Genomic DNA, 16,470 nt, shown 5'->3' on the forward strand with positions numbered 1-16,470 from the left:
GTATCGAGCAAACATCAAACGATGTAATGAAACAGTGAAATGAGTGATAAAGATGTTTTGTTGTTGAATTGTTGTTTAACGCCACACTCACCAATATTCCAGCTATATAACGATGGTCTAGAAAAAATCGAGTTTTGACAAGAAATTCCACTGATTAACATCAAGAACATCAATCTACGCTATTGAGATACGATGACATGTATCAACCAAGTCAGCGAGCCTGACCACCCGATCCCGTTAGCCGCCTCCTACCACAATGGAAAGCCGTCTTTTACGACGATCATGGTTTGCTGAAGACCTATTCTACCCCGGATCTTCATGGGTCTAAAGATGTTTTGAAATCTAATATGCTGATTTCCTTGGTCTGTTACAGGAAATGATACAATAATGAATTCCTTCTTCGTTACTTATTTCCATTGTCAGGACCTGAAAACAACAGAACTACATGTAATTAAACATAGAATATGACAGATTATATGTCAAGTCACAAGAGCATGGGATGGTAAACGTGTTATATTAGGACAGGAAAGAAGGTATATGCTTCTGTTTAATAGTTCTGTACATGCACACAGTTGATCCATGGCAAAGACATAAGATGTCAATCAGCAAGAGAGTTTCATGTTTTGGTTACCTTGAGTATGTGCCCCAGTGTTCCCGTATGGTGATACTCTGATGGACTCATAGGTCACAGGGGGAGTCTCTGTCATGCCTTCATAGGTGCTTGTTTCTGCTGCAGCATCCGCTGAAGATGTAATTCATTACGTATTTAACAACAAATCCACATCATTACTCTTCTTAATAACACTTCAATATTAACTTCACTGGAATACTGATATTTAAATCAGTATTGAGCAAAATGACAAAAGCTTTATCTACCTTTTGTATTCTCATAAATCTTCAACTGAGAGTACTGTTGTTTTTCTGATTCCTCCAAATTTGAATACTGGGCAGGACCATTTATTTGATCTGAAACAAAACAATGTGGAAATATTGTAATGATTTCAGTGCTCAACAGCCCCATACACATTGGTAATTTCAGCAAAAGGGTAACAACCAATAACCAGTACATACCTAATGATGAATACCCTCTGTTGTCCATTTCTACAGTTTCAGGATTCCTGGTGCTGCAAAATTAATAAGGTCCGTTTCAACAAGAAATATAATGGAATGGACAGCTAACCTTCAATATGTAACATACGTCTTTAGTTATCTTATTAGGGCTTTTTTACCTTATTTAGTATTTTCACATGTTCTGTAAATTGTTATCTTTAACTCTGACATTCATAATACCTTTTTCGTAATGTAGTTTCTGGAAAACAAAAATAGCCACATGGTACATAATGTAAAACACACATCACACATGGCAATAAAACTCGTCATTCCCAAACTGTAAATGATTGCATGTTTATAGTATTAACAGATTTTAAATTGAAGATGAAAATGTGTCTTTTCTGTCAATATCAATGTCGAATACATGCTAATTAGGAAATCCTAGGCCTGACAATTAGATTTTCAAACCCATTCATCAATATAATGGAACATTGTTATGAAATTATTCCTATTGACAATCGCTGTACAACGGAAATTTAACTATATACCTTTCATTATATTTCCGAGCCTAGGCTTGTATACCTTTCTGTACAATACCATCAGAACAATTCCCCCAATGAGCAAGGTAAGAAGCATGCCTCCTACTGTGGATCCTGCTATTAGCCCTGTACACGAGCATGGAGTTTCGAGTATTTGCTGATTTGATGGATCTAAAACATAAGCCAAAGATCATAACAGACGAATGCTAATCGTATGTCAGTGTAAAGGGTCGGATGAAAGGGTATTCGTGTCCAGTTTCATACTGTCAAACAAACTAATTGGTGATTGTTGGGTGATGACACAGAATACATATGTTCGAATCTCAACATATGTGTAAACGTGGTGGCTGGTATCATTGATACTGACACTGTAGATATGTAGATCACAACTCATTGGCTCGAACACAGATACACATGTTCACGTTGAATGAATAGAACCCTTGGAAACTTCATTAGATATAAGGAACATAACTTCAAGTACTTCAAAATAAGAAATGAAAAAGATTAGTTATAATTGTGAACATAAACAAGGAAAAAATGAAACTTCCAAATACAACATATGCTGATCTATTCAGTTGATTATGGTGATGAGTTGTTAATTACGTTTAACTGAAAATCAGATCAATTCATTTGTGATTCTGCTTGAGTGACACATACCTCCAGCAGTCCTAGTTTCTACTAATACATATCTGTTAGAATTCACATAGTCATTTCTAGCATGTAGTCGAAATATGTAAATATCTCCTGGTGTAAGCCCAGTCACTTCCACCACCATCATCTTGCCGGTGTCTGCATAGGTCTTGTAGACAGTCCAAAGTCTTGTAGCAAACTTGAGATGCTCGAGCAGAAACGTCTGAGGGTTTCCACCATTGAAACCAGGCAGCCACGATAACCATACCGACGACGTTGTTGCATTATCCAGGTCTCTAAACTGTGTAGGCATCTGTGGTGGCCCTTACAAAAAGATATAATGGGAAAGGGAATGCTGTCATAGCTTACTCGGAGAATTTTGTAATGTTAAGCTCTTCATTTGTACAATGACGATGCAATGATTACAGAACAGTCAGAGAAAGACATTGAAACTTATAAACAAGTGCAACCTGAAATAGTGAATGATAAATGAGAATGTCACAGCTCACCTTCAGACACTATGCTGACTGTGTATGCTACTGAACCGCCAACACCATTGTCCACTGTCAGTCTGTAGTCCCCGAAGTCCTGCTGTTGGAGGTTAGTAAGGTGTAGTCTGGCAGTGACTGAGATGTCTGAGACAGGGCTGGAGGAACCAGTGAGGTCCTGGCTGGTGGTGGTGGTGGTTCTACTCCAGGTGAATGTAGGAAGGGGGTAGGCCAGGATCGACACAGACACGTTCACTTTACCACCCAGTCTGGAGGCGTATTTTAGTTGCTGGGCAACTGTCTCATCTAGTCGAGGAGAACCTGGTTAAATGTAGACAACATATGCAATGTCTCTAGAACAAATAATATCGGATAAGTGTAGAGTATGATGAAGACCAAATGTATTGATTAATTAGAATTATTCATCGGGAGCCTTCTTTTCAACTCTGCAGTATCAACATAGGGGGCATGATAAAACAAATACACAAACGTACCGTAGGCTTGCCCTTTCCTCAACAGTGCTATTTTCATAGACACAAACATCAATGGGAATCATCACAACACTACCATTTGTATATAATATCCAAACAGATTACATTTGACCAGCAACTCAACACTCTGGCTGACAGGTGCCCCGATGTTGTTAGTGGCAGTACAGGAGTAGTTCCCTCTTTGTCTACAGTCTGCTGACTCCAGTCTGTATTCTGATGTCAGGGAGTTATCTGCCCTTGTCAACTCCTCAGTTCCATTCAGTAACCTGATGACTGACCTTGGGTTACTATCAACATGGCATCTCAAGGTCACTGGATCTGACTCGTTAACTGTCACTGAACCACCGAGAGAGTTGGCAGTAAACATACTCACATTGGTTGGATCTGAAAATATAACAGCGTGAAAATCTGTGGTTCGCTTTACAATTGTGAAGATAATGCATAACAAAGTTTATTTTACTGGAACCTGAAAAAGCAATACGTGAATTGTTCAACAATCTCGGTTTACATCGTTGTAAAGAGATGCCATTCGCGAACATTCATCGACTCCCCCGCCTAGGAAACTGGGAAAGGACGAAGGACGCCCCTAATCCAATCGTCGTGAAATTCGTGTATATGCAAGACAGGAACGACGTGCACCAAGCATCCTTCAAAGAATGGAAAGTTCTCAAGGAAAAGAAGTTTTCAATCAGGACGGATCTCCCGGTGTCGCTCAAGAAACGACGATCTCACTTGGCAGCCCGGGGATATGAACTTCGCCAGAAACTACACGCACAAACTCGGATCCTGGAAAAAGGGATTGAAGTGTCACTACAGATTCGAAAGGACAAGTTTTCTGTATGGAAGGAGGTACAAATGGACGATAAGATCGAAAATATTAAACTGTAAGTTACGTATATGCTCCCGGGAATGCTTGTAACAATCTACCAGTCCAAACGCGTGCCAATGTTTACAAACAAACCCACATGACTATCACATGACCATCACGTGACGAATACGTCACGGAAGTATCGATTGCTTTGTGAAAACGTATAGTGACTTTGCGTTGTGGTGAGTATTGAAGGCACGAAATGTTTGGAAGGAGGTTCAAATGGTCGTTTAGATCGAGAATATCAAACAGTAAGTTATTTATATATGATCCTAATAGCTTGTAACAATCAGTCAATTCAATCGGGTGCCAATATTTACAACCAAACCCACATGACTACCACGTGACGAATACTTTCCGGAAGTGTAGATTTTGTAATGAAAACGCGAAGCGATGTTGTGTTGTGTTACAACAAATGAAGGCATGAAAAAGGTATTTTCTAAACCCACTTTGGGTCTTTTACCTGCTTACTGCAAGTTATGACATTGCCTTGTCTTCTCACAGTTTCACTTATTATGTATTTCATGCTACTGCACTATGTTCGAAGCCAGAGACCGAACATTCGTTATTATGTTTGCCATACAAGTGCTGAGGAATGTTGTTGTTTTTTCTGTAAGGAGAGGGGTTAAATTGCAGCGCTAGAAATTTGGCACCAGTCCTGTGGTCCATGCCATGCTGCCGAATGGTCAAGGTATCCTAGGGGCTAGTGGAGAGTGGCCCATTTTAGGGGTTTTGCTGTGTGTAAACATCGTAGGGACCGGTGGACAAAAGCAGTTAGTTTCTAACCCTGAATTGGAGGATGAATTCGAAAACAATATAGTTTTGTTTGTTTGTATGAATCCGATTCTCTAGACATGACCAGTCTGCATATACCATGTTAAGATTTAGTAAAAGAAAACCGGCAGTGTTGAAGTATGTTTGTACATTTCTGTTGTTGACATTAGTTTACTTATTTATTATAAACAAAGGCAGATAGCAGGGCATATCTTAGTTTTACACTTATGGAGTTTGTTTTAGTTACAAAAAAATATATTTTTTCCATTCCATCATCTGTCTTTATTAATTCATGTGTAGGTATAACACATTTTTCATCAAACTTCACAGATGGATAGTAAGATTAAAATAGTCTCAGCTAATTGTAGAGGGCTTGCAGAAAAAAGTAAAAGACTTGAAATTATGAAAATTTGGCGCAAAAAGAAGTATTCTGTAATATGTTTCCAAGATATTCACATTTCTGATAAAGATAGAGACATATTTAGAAACGAATGGGGACTTAATTGCATTATAGCTCCTTTTACAACCAATTCTAGAGGAGTAGCTATTTTATTTAATAACAACACTGAAATCAAAATTCATAAAAGTTATATTGACAATAAGGGGAACTATATTATATCAGATATAACTATTGATGGGACTAAAATGACATTGACTAACCTTTATGGCCCAAACAAAGATGATCCTTCATTTTATATAAAAATATTTGATTTAATTGAAGAATTGGGAAACGAATCAACGATTGTATGTGGTGATTGGAACCTGGTATTAAATCCATCTGTAGATCTAGAAAATTATAAACATATCAATAACCCTAGTGCAAGAAAGATTATTACAGAGAAAATAGAGCAACTTGATTTAGTAGATATTTGGCGAGAACAAAACCCTGACAGCAGAAAATTTACATGGTGGAAAAAGAACCCAAAACAACAGGCTAGATTAGATTATTTTCTTATTTCACAGGATTTGTATATCCTCTCATGCGATACGGCTATCATGACAGCGTATAAATCTGACCACTCCCCAATAACATTTTCATTTTCGAACGCTTTAAGTAAAGAGAGGGGGAGGGGATATTGGAAGTTTAACACCTCACTATTGCAAAAAGAAGAGTATAGTAAGATAGTCAAGGAGACTCTAAAAGAAACATAACATGAGTATGCTGATAGCAAATATACTGAAGAGGAAATCGATTCTCATATTAAAAATTCAACATTGCAACTAAAAATTTCTAATTGTCTTTTTCTGGAAACTTTCTTAATGAAGCTAAGAGGTAAAACTATCTCTTTCTCTTCCTTTTTAAAGAAAGATAAGAACAAGAAACTAAAAGACTTGGAAGAAAATATTAGGGTTCTGGAAGATAAAATAAGAAATGATTTCCAAAATACAGATGAAAAAATATTTTCCGATCTATCAACAATGAAAAAACAGTTAGAAAAATACCATGAAGAGGAGGTAAAAGGATCCCTAATTAGGAAAAGAATAACCTGGTACGAAGAAGGAGAGAAACCTACAAGCTATTTCTGCCACCTTGAAAATAGACATTATACCACTAAACTAATTAATAGCATTAAAACAGAAAAGGGTGAAATTATTACGGATGGTAAAACAATCTTAGATGAATTAAAGGACTTTTATTCTAAACTATATAAACAGACCTACAATAATAATAATGTTAATAATAACCTGTTAGAAGAAATCAACACACCTATAATTAGTGCAAAAGAATATCAAGACCTAGAAAAAGATCTCTCAAAAGAGGAAATTAAAAAAACAGTCTTATCTATGAAAAATAATAAAAGTCCAGGAATAGACGGTTACCCTATAGAGTTTTTCAAATTTTTCTGGAATGATTTAGGAGAATGGATATTTAGATTCATACAGGAAACCTATGATGACAACTCATTATCATGTACAATGAACAGGGGAGTCATCACCTGTCTTCCTAAACCAAACAAAGACAGAAAATTGTTAAAAAACTGGCGCCCAATCTCACTACTAAACGCTTTATATAAAATTATCAGCTCATGTATTGCTAATAGAATTAAAAAAACCTTAAATACAATCATACACCATAATCAAACAGGATTTATTCCAGGTAGATGTATAAGCGAAAACACTAGGAAGCTCTATGATATCATCTTTGAAACCAAAAGACTTAACAAACCTGGCCTACTCCTACTAATAGATTTTGAAAAGGCTTTTGATACAATTTCTAAATCTTTTATAACACAAGTAATGACAAAATTTGGTTTTGGACCGAACATCATTAAATGGGTAGGTATTTTGACTTCTAATACCACTGCATCTGTTATTCAAAATGGACATCTATCATCATTCTTTGGGCTTGAGAGGGGATGTAGACAAGGAGATCCAATTTCACCCTATTTATTTATTATTGCTGTAGAAATTCTAGGTATTATGATAAGAACAAATCCAGATATAAAAGGTATAACAATTAACGATAAGGAAAGTAAACTAGGTCAGTATGCGGACGATGCTCAATTATTTCTAGATGGATCTGAAAAAAGCCTTAATACTTCAATGGATACCCTCAACAAATTCTATCAAATGTCAGGACTTAAAATAAATGTAGAAAAAACAAAAGCAATTTGGATAGGATCATTGTCTGAAAGTAATCTAGTTTTAGCACATGACTTTAAACTTGATTGGTATAAGGGAGATTTTGAAATTTTAGGGATAACTTTAAATGCTTCATTGAACGACCTTTGGGTAATCAATACTAGAAAAAGAATAGAACATATTAATAGACTACTAGCTAATTGGCGCAGAAGAACCTTAACTCTTATTGGAAAAATTACGGTTATCAAAACTCTTGCTATATCAACTCTGGAACACATCTTCTCTGCTCTACCCAATCCACCCAAAGCTTTTATTACCGACCTAAACACATTAATTTTTAGATTCCTTTGGAATAACAAAAACGACAAAATTAAGAAATCAACTATTAGCAGCAATTATGAAGATGGAGGTCTAAGGATGATAGATATTGAATGTTTTATCAATGCACTCAAACTATCTTCATTACAAAAGTATATAAAAAAGTATGAAGATTCTATAACAATCTTCCCTCTAAAACATCTTTTCAAACTTGGTTCTCATGCTGTAGAATGTTTATCTAAACATGACAACCCTTTTTGGAGAGATGTATTGTCTGCTTGGAAGATATTTTACCAAAAAATGAGTTTGTATGAATATGATTTAGACCACATTCTGAATTAACCACTCTGGCTGAACCATTTTTTTAATTCATCTTATATTATAAAAAAACTGGTTTAATCGAGGTGTTTAGAGTCTTAGAGACCTTTGCGACAACAACGGTTTTCTTAGTTTTGAAAATTTCAAACAAAAATATAAGATCCAGGGAGCTTTTCTAGACTTTCAAAAATTACTGAACAATATTCCAAAGAGTTGGAGATTTCAAATCAGAGACAAAACCCTTGATGTTAATGTAGTTAAGCTGAACAATGTATGTAAACACTTCTTTAATAACGTTAAAAAATCAAGGACTTTTTATGATGAACTGATTAGGAAGGATACCATACCGAAATCATTAGAATACTGGAATATGGTTTTTCCTCAAGTTTTGGATTGGAAAAATATACTTCTATGTTATAGAAATTGCACGCGCGACTGTAGACTTTTAGATTTTCAATATCGATTTATAAACAGAATAATTTACACTAAGAAAGAATTATTCAAGATGAAACTTGTCGATGAAGATATTTGTACTTTCTGTAAAACTGCTTCTGAAGATATGTCTCACGTATATTTTGATTGCCAATCTGTTCAACAAACTTGGCTTAAAGTTGAAAACTTCCTAAATAACAACATGCAAACAAATTTTATCCTTTCGAAAGTTAATATCTTTTTTTGTGTGTTTCCAATCAAAACCATGTAACAAATCATATTATTATATTAGCAAAAAGATTCATCTACATATCAAACATAAAACAACAAGATTTATCTTCCGAGCAATTTCTTTCACTACTAAAAGACACAATTTGTTTGGAAAGTTTTATCGCTAAAAAAAATAATCAATTTAACCAGTATGCTCAGAAATGGCAAAACTTACAATTCATAATCTAACGAAGCAGTTGAATCATACTTCCTGTTAATTAGTAATCATTTATTTCTTGTAAACAAATATTTATAATCTCCCTCTCAGTTTGAGAAAACGATACATCCAACACAACCTGCCTGTCCTCACCTATGAAAACTAGAACTTGTGTTAATTCTGTCTTATATGTACATGTTAATACCTACACTTGTAACAATATATATGGAATGGAATAATAAAAAAAAAAAAAAAAAAAAAAGAAGAAGTTTATTTTACTTTTCACTATGTTAAAGGATTGTAATGTGTAGATTATATACTTACACTGAACATTAACACCGATTGTACCACTGTCACAAGTGTAGACTATATACTTACACTGCACGTCAACACTGACTGTAACACTGTCACCAGTGTAGACTATATACTTACACTGAACATCAACACTGACTGTAACACTGTCCCCAGTGTAGACTATATGCTTATACAGAACATTAGCACTGACTGTAACACTGTAGACTATATACTTACATTGAACATCAACACCGATTGTAACACTGTCACAAGTGTAGACTATATACTTACACAGAACATCAACACTGACTGTCACACTGTCACAAATGTAGACTATATACTTACACTGAACATCAACACTGACTGTAACACTGTCACTACTCCCGTGGGTATTAGAAGGCTGACATCTGTAGGAGCCTGTCTTAGATCTGTCAGCTTGTCCCTGGAGCATGGCTCCACTGCTGAAGGCTGTTCCATTGTGTAACCACATGTAAGTACATCCGGGTCTACAAAGGGCGGAGCACGTGATTGATGGAAGAGCCTGGTGTTCTGTCACAGTGTAGGCGTAGGTTGGGGGAGTTAGGGAGATCTGGTAGGGCCCGTCTGGAATACATGGCAAAGTGGCACTGATCCCGTGATACACAAGATATAATTATAGCTCCAATAAGACACATAATACGTGTGTGTGTGTGTGTGTGTGTGTGTGTGTGTGTGTGTGTGTGTGTGTGTGTGTGTGTGTGTGTGTGTGTGTGTGTGTGTGTGGCTGTGTGTGTGTGGCTGTGTGTGTGTGTGTGTGGCTGTGTGTGTGTGGCTGCATGCATTAGTCGGGACTAATGCCAGTTACAAAGTGCGAGCCCACTGAGATACCATGCCGCAGTTTAACATAAATACCCCACTCAGACATTTTATTGGTGATGCTTTGAAACTTTATGCTGCCACAATCCATGTAATACTGCAATACAAACTTTCTATTTACCTCGTAATTTCAACAGTATTTGTTCATAAGTCCTGCAAGAGGTCATAGGAGACTACAAATCCCCTCCCACAAATTCATAAAAATATGTCAATAATACAGGGATTTTTCTGATGAATGCATTTTGTCTTGTCTTGTTTCGGGAAAGATAGTGGTTTATTTCGGGAATATATCATCCGCCTGATGTGTTATGAAATGAAATGTGACAAAGAAAGGCCAGGTGTTATTACATATGTACATATATTTATTTATTTGGAGCCCTGCGATAGAAACAAAGCTAGAGAAACAACTCATCACATTCGATTAGGTATTTCAACAATTCAGCGAGTTTGAAGATATATTGTGTGGATGCTTGTCTGGTGTTTCTTGAAAACTCGGCTGGGTCCATCGGGAGTAGATTATCAGTAGATAATAAGAGACAAGAGTAAACGTAGACATAGCGTACAGTTGCACAGTGCTACCGACGCCCCCATTCGAAGGACCAGTTGATGACCAGAAATTGACCCATAATGATTTTTAAACAGTTGGTGACGTACAATTTACTTTAGTAGATCCCTGAACTGCCTATAACATACGAACGGCCAGACTATTTCAATAGCTAATGTCACTGACGCTCTCACCTTATTTCTTTGAAAATAGTTCTTCTAAATGTAATTCTTTTTGTTTTATTAGTGAATGTTTGATAACTGTTCATATTGACAATTGATGATTGAACTTTACATGAATCAGTACTTACATTGTGGCTCCATGTTGTACCCCTGGCTCCACTCTGACTCCAGACCCTGACTTTCTCTGGCTCTACATCTGTAGCTGTGACTGTCCCGGGAACTCACTGTGAAGTTGTAGGGGGAACCAGGGGAGGTAACTGTGATGTTAGTGTTGTCACGCTGCCAGGTGTAGGTCAAGGTCAGGCCATGGTCAGCTGGGACAGTGGTAGAGGTTGAGCTGCAGGTCAAGGTCACTGCCTGGTTGTAGACAGGAGTTGTTGACACTGGACGGCCAGGAGTGGTGGGCTTGCCTTTCAAAAGACATCATGTGTAAAATAGGAGCTTGTTCATGTATACAGCTTAACATGTAAAATAGGTATATATATATATATATATATATATATATATATATATATAGCGTGGTTGGGTGGGTGAATACTTAAGTATGGTTTGTGCCATTTTAGCAACATTCCACTAATAACACGAAGATGGTAATGTTTTCTTCTTTTATCCACTTGGAGAATATAACTGGAGCCTTCCATGTAACCATGATGTATAACCATCTTCATACTGACAAAATGTTATGAATTGTATTAACACTTATCATCCACTCTTAAAGATAAGCAGGCGTGAGAAGGTTGTGTCTTTTACACTTATAACTGCCTCCGTGGTCTAGTGGTAGAGCGTCCGCCCGGAGAGCGGAAGGTCCAGGGTTCGATCCAGGGCCGGGTCATACCAAAAGACGTTAAAAGATTGTACTTCTTGTTACCGTGTCTGGCGCTCGGCATAAAGGGGCTAAAACAACCACTGGTCGGCTCGGAGTCAGTGTACTGTGTCTGAGTGGGGTATTCATGATAAACTGCGGCATGGTATCTCAGTGAGCTATACTTTCAATAATAATAAAACGAGTTTTGAAAGCGATACACAAAGTACACCCTCCCCTCCTGCATCCCCGTCTTATTTAACTTTGAACGTTTGGAACATATAAGTTGTTGCGTCTCATATTTAGAGGTCTGGGTGGTTCAGTCGTCTACATTGATGCAATTTGCTGTGCAGAGTTACGTCCCTACTGTGTGCCAGAACCCATGGTCGTGGATGTGAATGCCTGAATCGCCCTGATTATGTTTCAATGTTTGTCAGTCCTAAGCCATGCTCGCAGATTTCACCGATCAGGATAACTTCGGGATTTCACCGACATGAAGATGGACTTCCGAGACAGAACTTAAACACTGTTCAAAGTGACATATATCTTAACCCACACACTCACTCTCTGCCCATTTCATTTCATGTTTGGTTATTACACGTTCGCTAACTACTCCAGCCAGAAACTCTTAATAACGTATTTGATTTATATAATAAGACATGAATGTGGATCTATTTTCACATTGATTGACCAAATTACATTTTCTCTGCTTAATCAATCATGGTGTTGAGTTGGATCAAACCAACAGATAAGATACATTAACGATCTCAAATCTCTTGTGTGTTCAGTCAATTTTGAACAAGTCTGCGAATTCTATTATGTTCTGCAAGTTTATTGTTGAACGGAATTATAATGCACACTCGATAAGTCGAGGGACACTCGTAATTCCGTTCATTAAATAATATCTTAGAATTACCTTTATTGTTTCCCGGGGGCGGTCGCGTAGCCTAGTGTTGAAAACATTCGCTCGTCACGCCGAAGACCCGACGTGAAGCCCATTTCTGGTGATATTGCTAGAATATTGCTAAAAGTGGCGTAAAACCATACTCACTCACTCACTATTGTTTCTCGGTTGTAAGTTAGTGGTTAGTAATGTTTTTTTTATACACGTCAAGAGGTTACAATTTGCGATACTCATCAAGAAACATATTTACATTACCTAAACCCAACAGTAGTTTAAAGAACGCCTTTGAATGAATAAATAATATTCTTGCTCAACTGAAAATATATCAGATTAACTTTTATACGGTTATACTACATCAAGTTTAATTTTATTTTAAATATGAGTCTAATATGTACGTGCCAAAACCACCAAGAAATCTGTAGTTGAGAAAAGTTAACAACATTAGGACAAGTGAATGCTGGCGGTCGGCTCAATACGTTTGAATGGCATTTGTTTATTTGCATGTAATCCATTCAGTCATCAATATACCAACTGTTTAACTGCAGTCTGTTATCAGTTGAGTCAGGACGCACTTCTTTGTCAGATTTGGGTCATCGTGGCGAAATAGACTGTACAATCGTGAGTTCGAATTCTACATTGTGAATTTTTGTTTGTCAGCAGCACACACGTCTTGTGGATTTCGCAAGAGTGGTAAGAGTTTAGTAAATGCCCTCCCTCATGTATAGTGTTCACTCACTCACCACAATCACTATGTTGCCGTCAATGGATGGGCGTGTGTTCGAGATCGGGTGGGGTGGTTTTTGTTTGGATTTAAAAATTTGTAACCTAGCTCTGTCTTGGATGAACGATACGTTTTGAACTAAAATATACTTTGCTGTTACAACTTATCCATTTGTAAATTGCATTACGTTTGCAAGTATCCTCCTGGCAGCAATATCACATGGGTTTTAACCAGTGTTGCCTTGCATTCATCTACATAACCATCGTTGGTTACCTGCAACATCTAATATTTCTAGAGTGTGGTTTTATGCCGGTTTTAGCAATATTCCAGCAATATCACAACGGGGGACACCAGAAATAGGTTTCACACATTGTATCATGTGGGCAATAGAACTCGGGCGTTCCGCGAGATGAGCGGAGGTTTTAACCACAAGACTACCCCACCGTGTCTAATATTATTAGGGACAAGGAATGCAGGTATTGTCACAGAGTAACACCTCTTTCATTTTTAAAACAAAGTTTCAATGTTTACATGATCAGGACACGTGATCAAAGTCACGTGATGGAACATTGGTTTTGTTTTCAAACTGCCCTCGTGGTTGTATTTGTATTTAAAGGAGGACTTATGTGGCCTGAAATACATGTTTGTGCAACCTCGTGTCTATCATATGTAGGATCTGGTTTGCTGATCTGTGATGAACAATGTAGTGCAATCCACCAATGGAGGACATACTTTAATCTGTGTGACAGCCGTCCTAATGAGTGAGAGGTCTACCCTAATTACAAAACACGGGCGATTTACATTAATATTTAACCATATGTTTTTACTTTTCTGTGGAATATGTATGTGGAATTTAAAGACGACTAAACTATGTTTGTCATGTACGAAACGGCAACGAATCAAATACTGAGTAGCCACTCACCCAGGACAACTAGTTTCTGTCCACAGTTCTGTATCACATTACCAGGCCCTCCATTCCCACACGTGTATGTCCCTGCATCAGATGTCTGGATGTTGCTGAGGGTGAAGGTGACATTCATGGCTGCTATGTTCCCCTGGTACACCAGTCTACCTGTGTAGTTGCCAGTGGAGAGGAATACCCCAGGACCTGTCACTATGAACACAGCAGCACCAGCAGGACTGACAGTGTAGAAACTATTCCCTGGCCGCAGACCTCCCGGTGGAATCTCCCAGCTGAACCTGGCTGTGTCAGACACTGCAGACAACACTGGACTAGCACTGGGGGCACCTGATATAACACCTGCAGGAAGAAGATATATCTAGCATGTAGCATGAGATATGAGCGTACATAACGCCAAGTCGAATCGTGCTCTGTTGTGATGATTAAACAAGAAGACATTCTATTTACCATAAGTATGTAATTTTATATAAGTATATAACTCAGTAAAAATATGTAATCATTACACATGTGGGTGATACGAATTAATTACCTGCAATCACATATAATATAGTAGCAGAAGCTATCTTCATCATGTCTGTGGTCTGTCAAATCGATGAGACCTGGAATATAGGTTCATCATTTATCAGACATTTAGATGTTGTTTTGAGTATCTGAGATGAGATGCATATGAGAGAAGGATCGTGTGACTGTCTTACCAGCTGTCTAGTTTTGTCGTGATGATAATGTGTGTGACAATTGTCGTTAATGTATCAGACTGTCAATTATGCATGGGAAAAAATATGTATTTCACACTGAATGCTAATGGACGATTCAGATGAATATATGCGTTTTAACTCCCCCTTCATAAACTTCAACAAGATAGTATAATTTGTTATCATATTGTTAACTGTACTAAAACAAACAATAATTAAACATTAGTGTGATATACGTCCACATGACATATTTGTGATATCATACCTATATATGAACAGGGGCAATCGGGTAGCCTGGTGGTTTAAGCGTTCGCTCGTCACGCCTAAGACCCGGGTTCGATTCCCGACATAGGTACAATGTGTGAAGCTCATTTCTGGTGTCTCCCGCCGTGATATTGCTGGAATATTGATAAAAGCGGCGTAAAAGCATACTCACTCACTCACATAGTGAGTGAGTGAGTTAATATTTAAAGTCACATCGGCATTGTTTCAGCCATATCGTGACTTGAGCAAGTTATGCATTTATATAATATCTTAAGACCTCTCGTCGAAGGACAGTATAACAACTAGCAAAATATCACAGATTCTAATTGTAAAACTAGTTTCAGAAAAATAAAATAATCAGATTATAACAGACGACACAATATAAAAACGGGCTATAGATCATCAGCAACTGAATGCAGACCACCATACTGGGGACCATGGGGACTTACACTCACTCACATATATGAACACACCATGGGCATGATGCTGAGAAACAAGAATAATAACAAGGGGGATCTTGACTTCGAACCCACGATCATTGGATCCTGGCATGCCTAAGAAAGGCCGCCCCATGACTGAAGGAAAGAAAATCATCCTGATAAGATGAACATACATACTGGTACAAGACGTCAGTGAGAGGATAGTTTTAATATCTTCATCAAAATTTTCTGCATTTCCAACGTCAAATGAACCAAAGCAATTATCTCGCCTTAACAAAAATAACGTACCTAGTTACAAAGTTACCTTTGAGGCCAGATTTGGACAAATACGCTTTAAAAACATCAACAACTATAAAATGTCATTCTGATGTCACTGAACATGAGACCTTAGTTTAGTGGACAAAGGGACAAAACTCTGCATAGCCTATAGTACAACAAAGACAACCCCTTTCATATCCGTGTGTCCAGTTACTAGATTGTACCTGTCAAGATATGTGTTTTCATTAACCCTTCACGCACAGACAATTAACACACAGGTAACACCTATGTACCAATAGTACATAGTGAAAGTACTCGAGTATGTAGATATTGTGGGTTATTCCCAGATGTGTTGTGTCATGTGTGTTCAACATGGTGATACAAACAATCGTAAACAAATAATATGGCATGTGATAAGGTTAGAAATATGTACTTTACACATACCTGCTGAGACTTCAGTTAGTCAGACACAAATGTCGTCGTGTGTGACCGGGTAGCTCAACACGGAAGTAATATACAAGGTTTACATGCTTATCAGCCGCTTTAAACGAGTTCAGTTGTGTCTAAATATAGCGATCTGTGGCATACGAATGCATGTTTAGTGTTACATACGTGAGTGAGTGAGAGAGTGAGTGAGGTGAGTGAGTGAGTGAGCTAGTAAACGAGTGAGTGAG

The 16,470-nt window shown here is 37.5% G+C and overlaps 1 protein-coding gene across 1 annotated transcript; it reads right to left on the reverse strand.

Annotated features, from left to right (window-relative positions):
- Positions 1-146: 146 nt before the first annotated feature.
- On the reverse strand, positions 147-14,729 carry LOC139458189 (protein turtle homolog B-like). The gene is made up of 13 exons (XM_071239523.1): positions 14,672-14,729; positions 14,143-14,481; positions 10,922-11,203; positions 9,558-9,815; positions 3,304-3,582; positions 2,729-3,028; positions 2,247-2,543; positions 1,599-1,760; positions 1,291-1,309; positions 1,072-1,124; positions 877-966; positions 632-742; positions 147-426 (listed from the first exon to the last, which is right to left on the reverse strand). Exons 1-13 carry the CDS (start codon positions 14,712-14,714, stop codon positions 404-406), a joined length of 2,256 nt encoding a protein of 751 aa, XP_071095624.1. The 5' UTR covers positions 14,715-14,729; the 3' UTR covers positions 147-403.
- Between the last annotated feature and the right edge of the window lie 1,741 nt (positions 14,730-16,470).

This window comes from Haliotis cracherodii, unplaced genomic scaffold, assembly GCF_022045235.1.
Source record: "Haliotis cracherodii isolate W230 unplaced genomic scaffold, xgHalCrac1.p SCAF_12, whole genome shotgun sequence".
In the NCBI taxonomy this organism is placed as follows: domain Eukaryota; kingdom Metazoa; phylum Mollusca; class Gastropoda; order Lepetellida; family Haliotidae; genus Haliotis; species Haliotis cracherodii.

Bases quoted from the DNA above. Each gene is read 5' to 3' on its own strand.
- LOC139458189 (XM_071239523.1), bottom strand. From the start codon at position 14,714: ATGATGAAGATAGCTTCTGCTACTATATTATATGTGATTGCAG. The intron at 2,544-2,728 runs GTGAGCTGTGAC...TCTTTTTGTAAG, and splicing joins AGTCAGCATAGTGTCTGAAG to GGCCACCACAGATGCCTACA. The intron at 967-1,071 runs GTATGTACTGGT...GTTTTGTTTCAG, and splicing joins CAGAGGGTATTCATCATTAG to ATCAAATAAATGGTCCTGCC.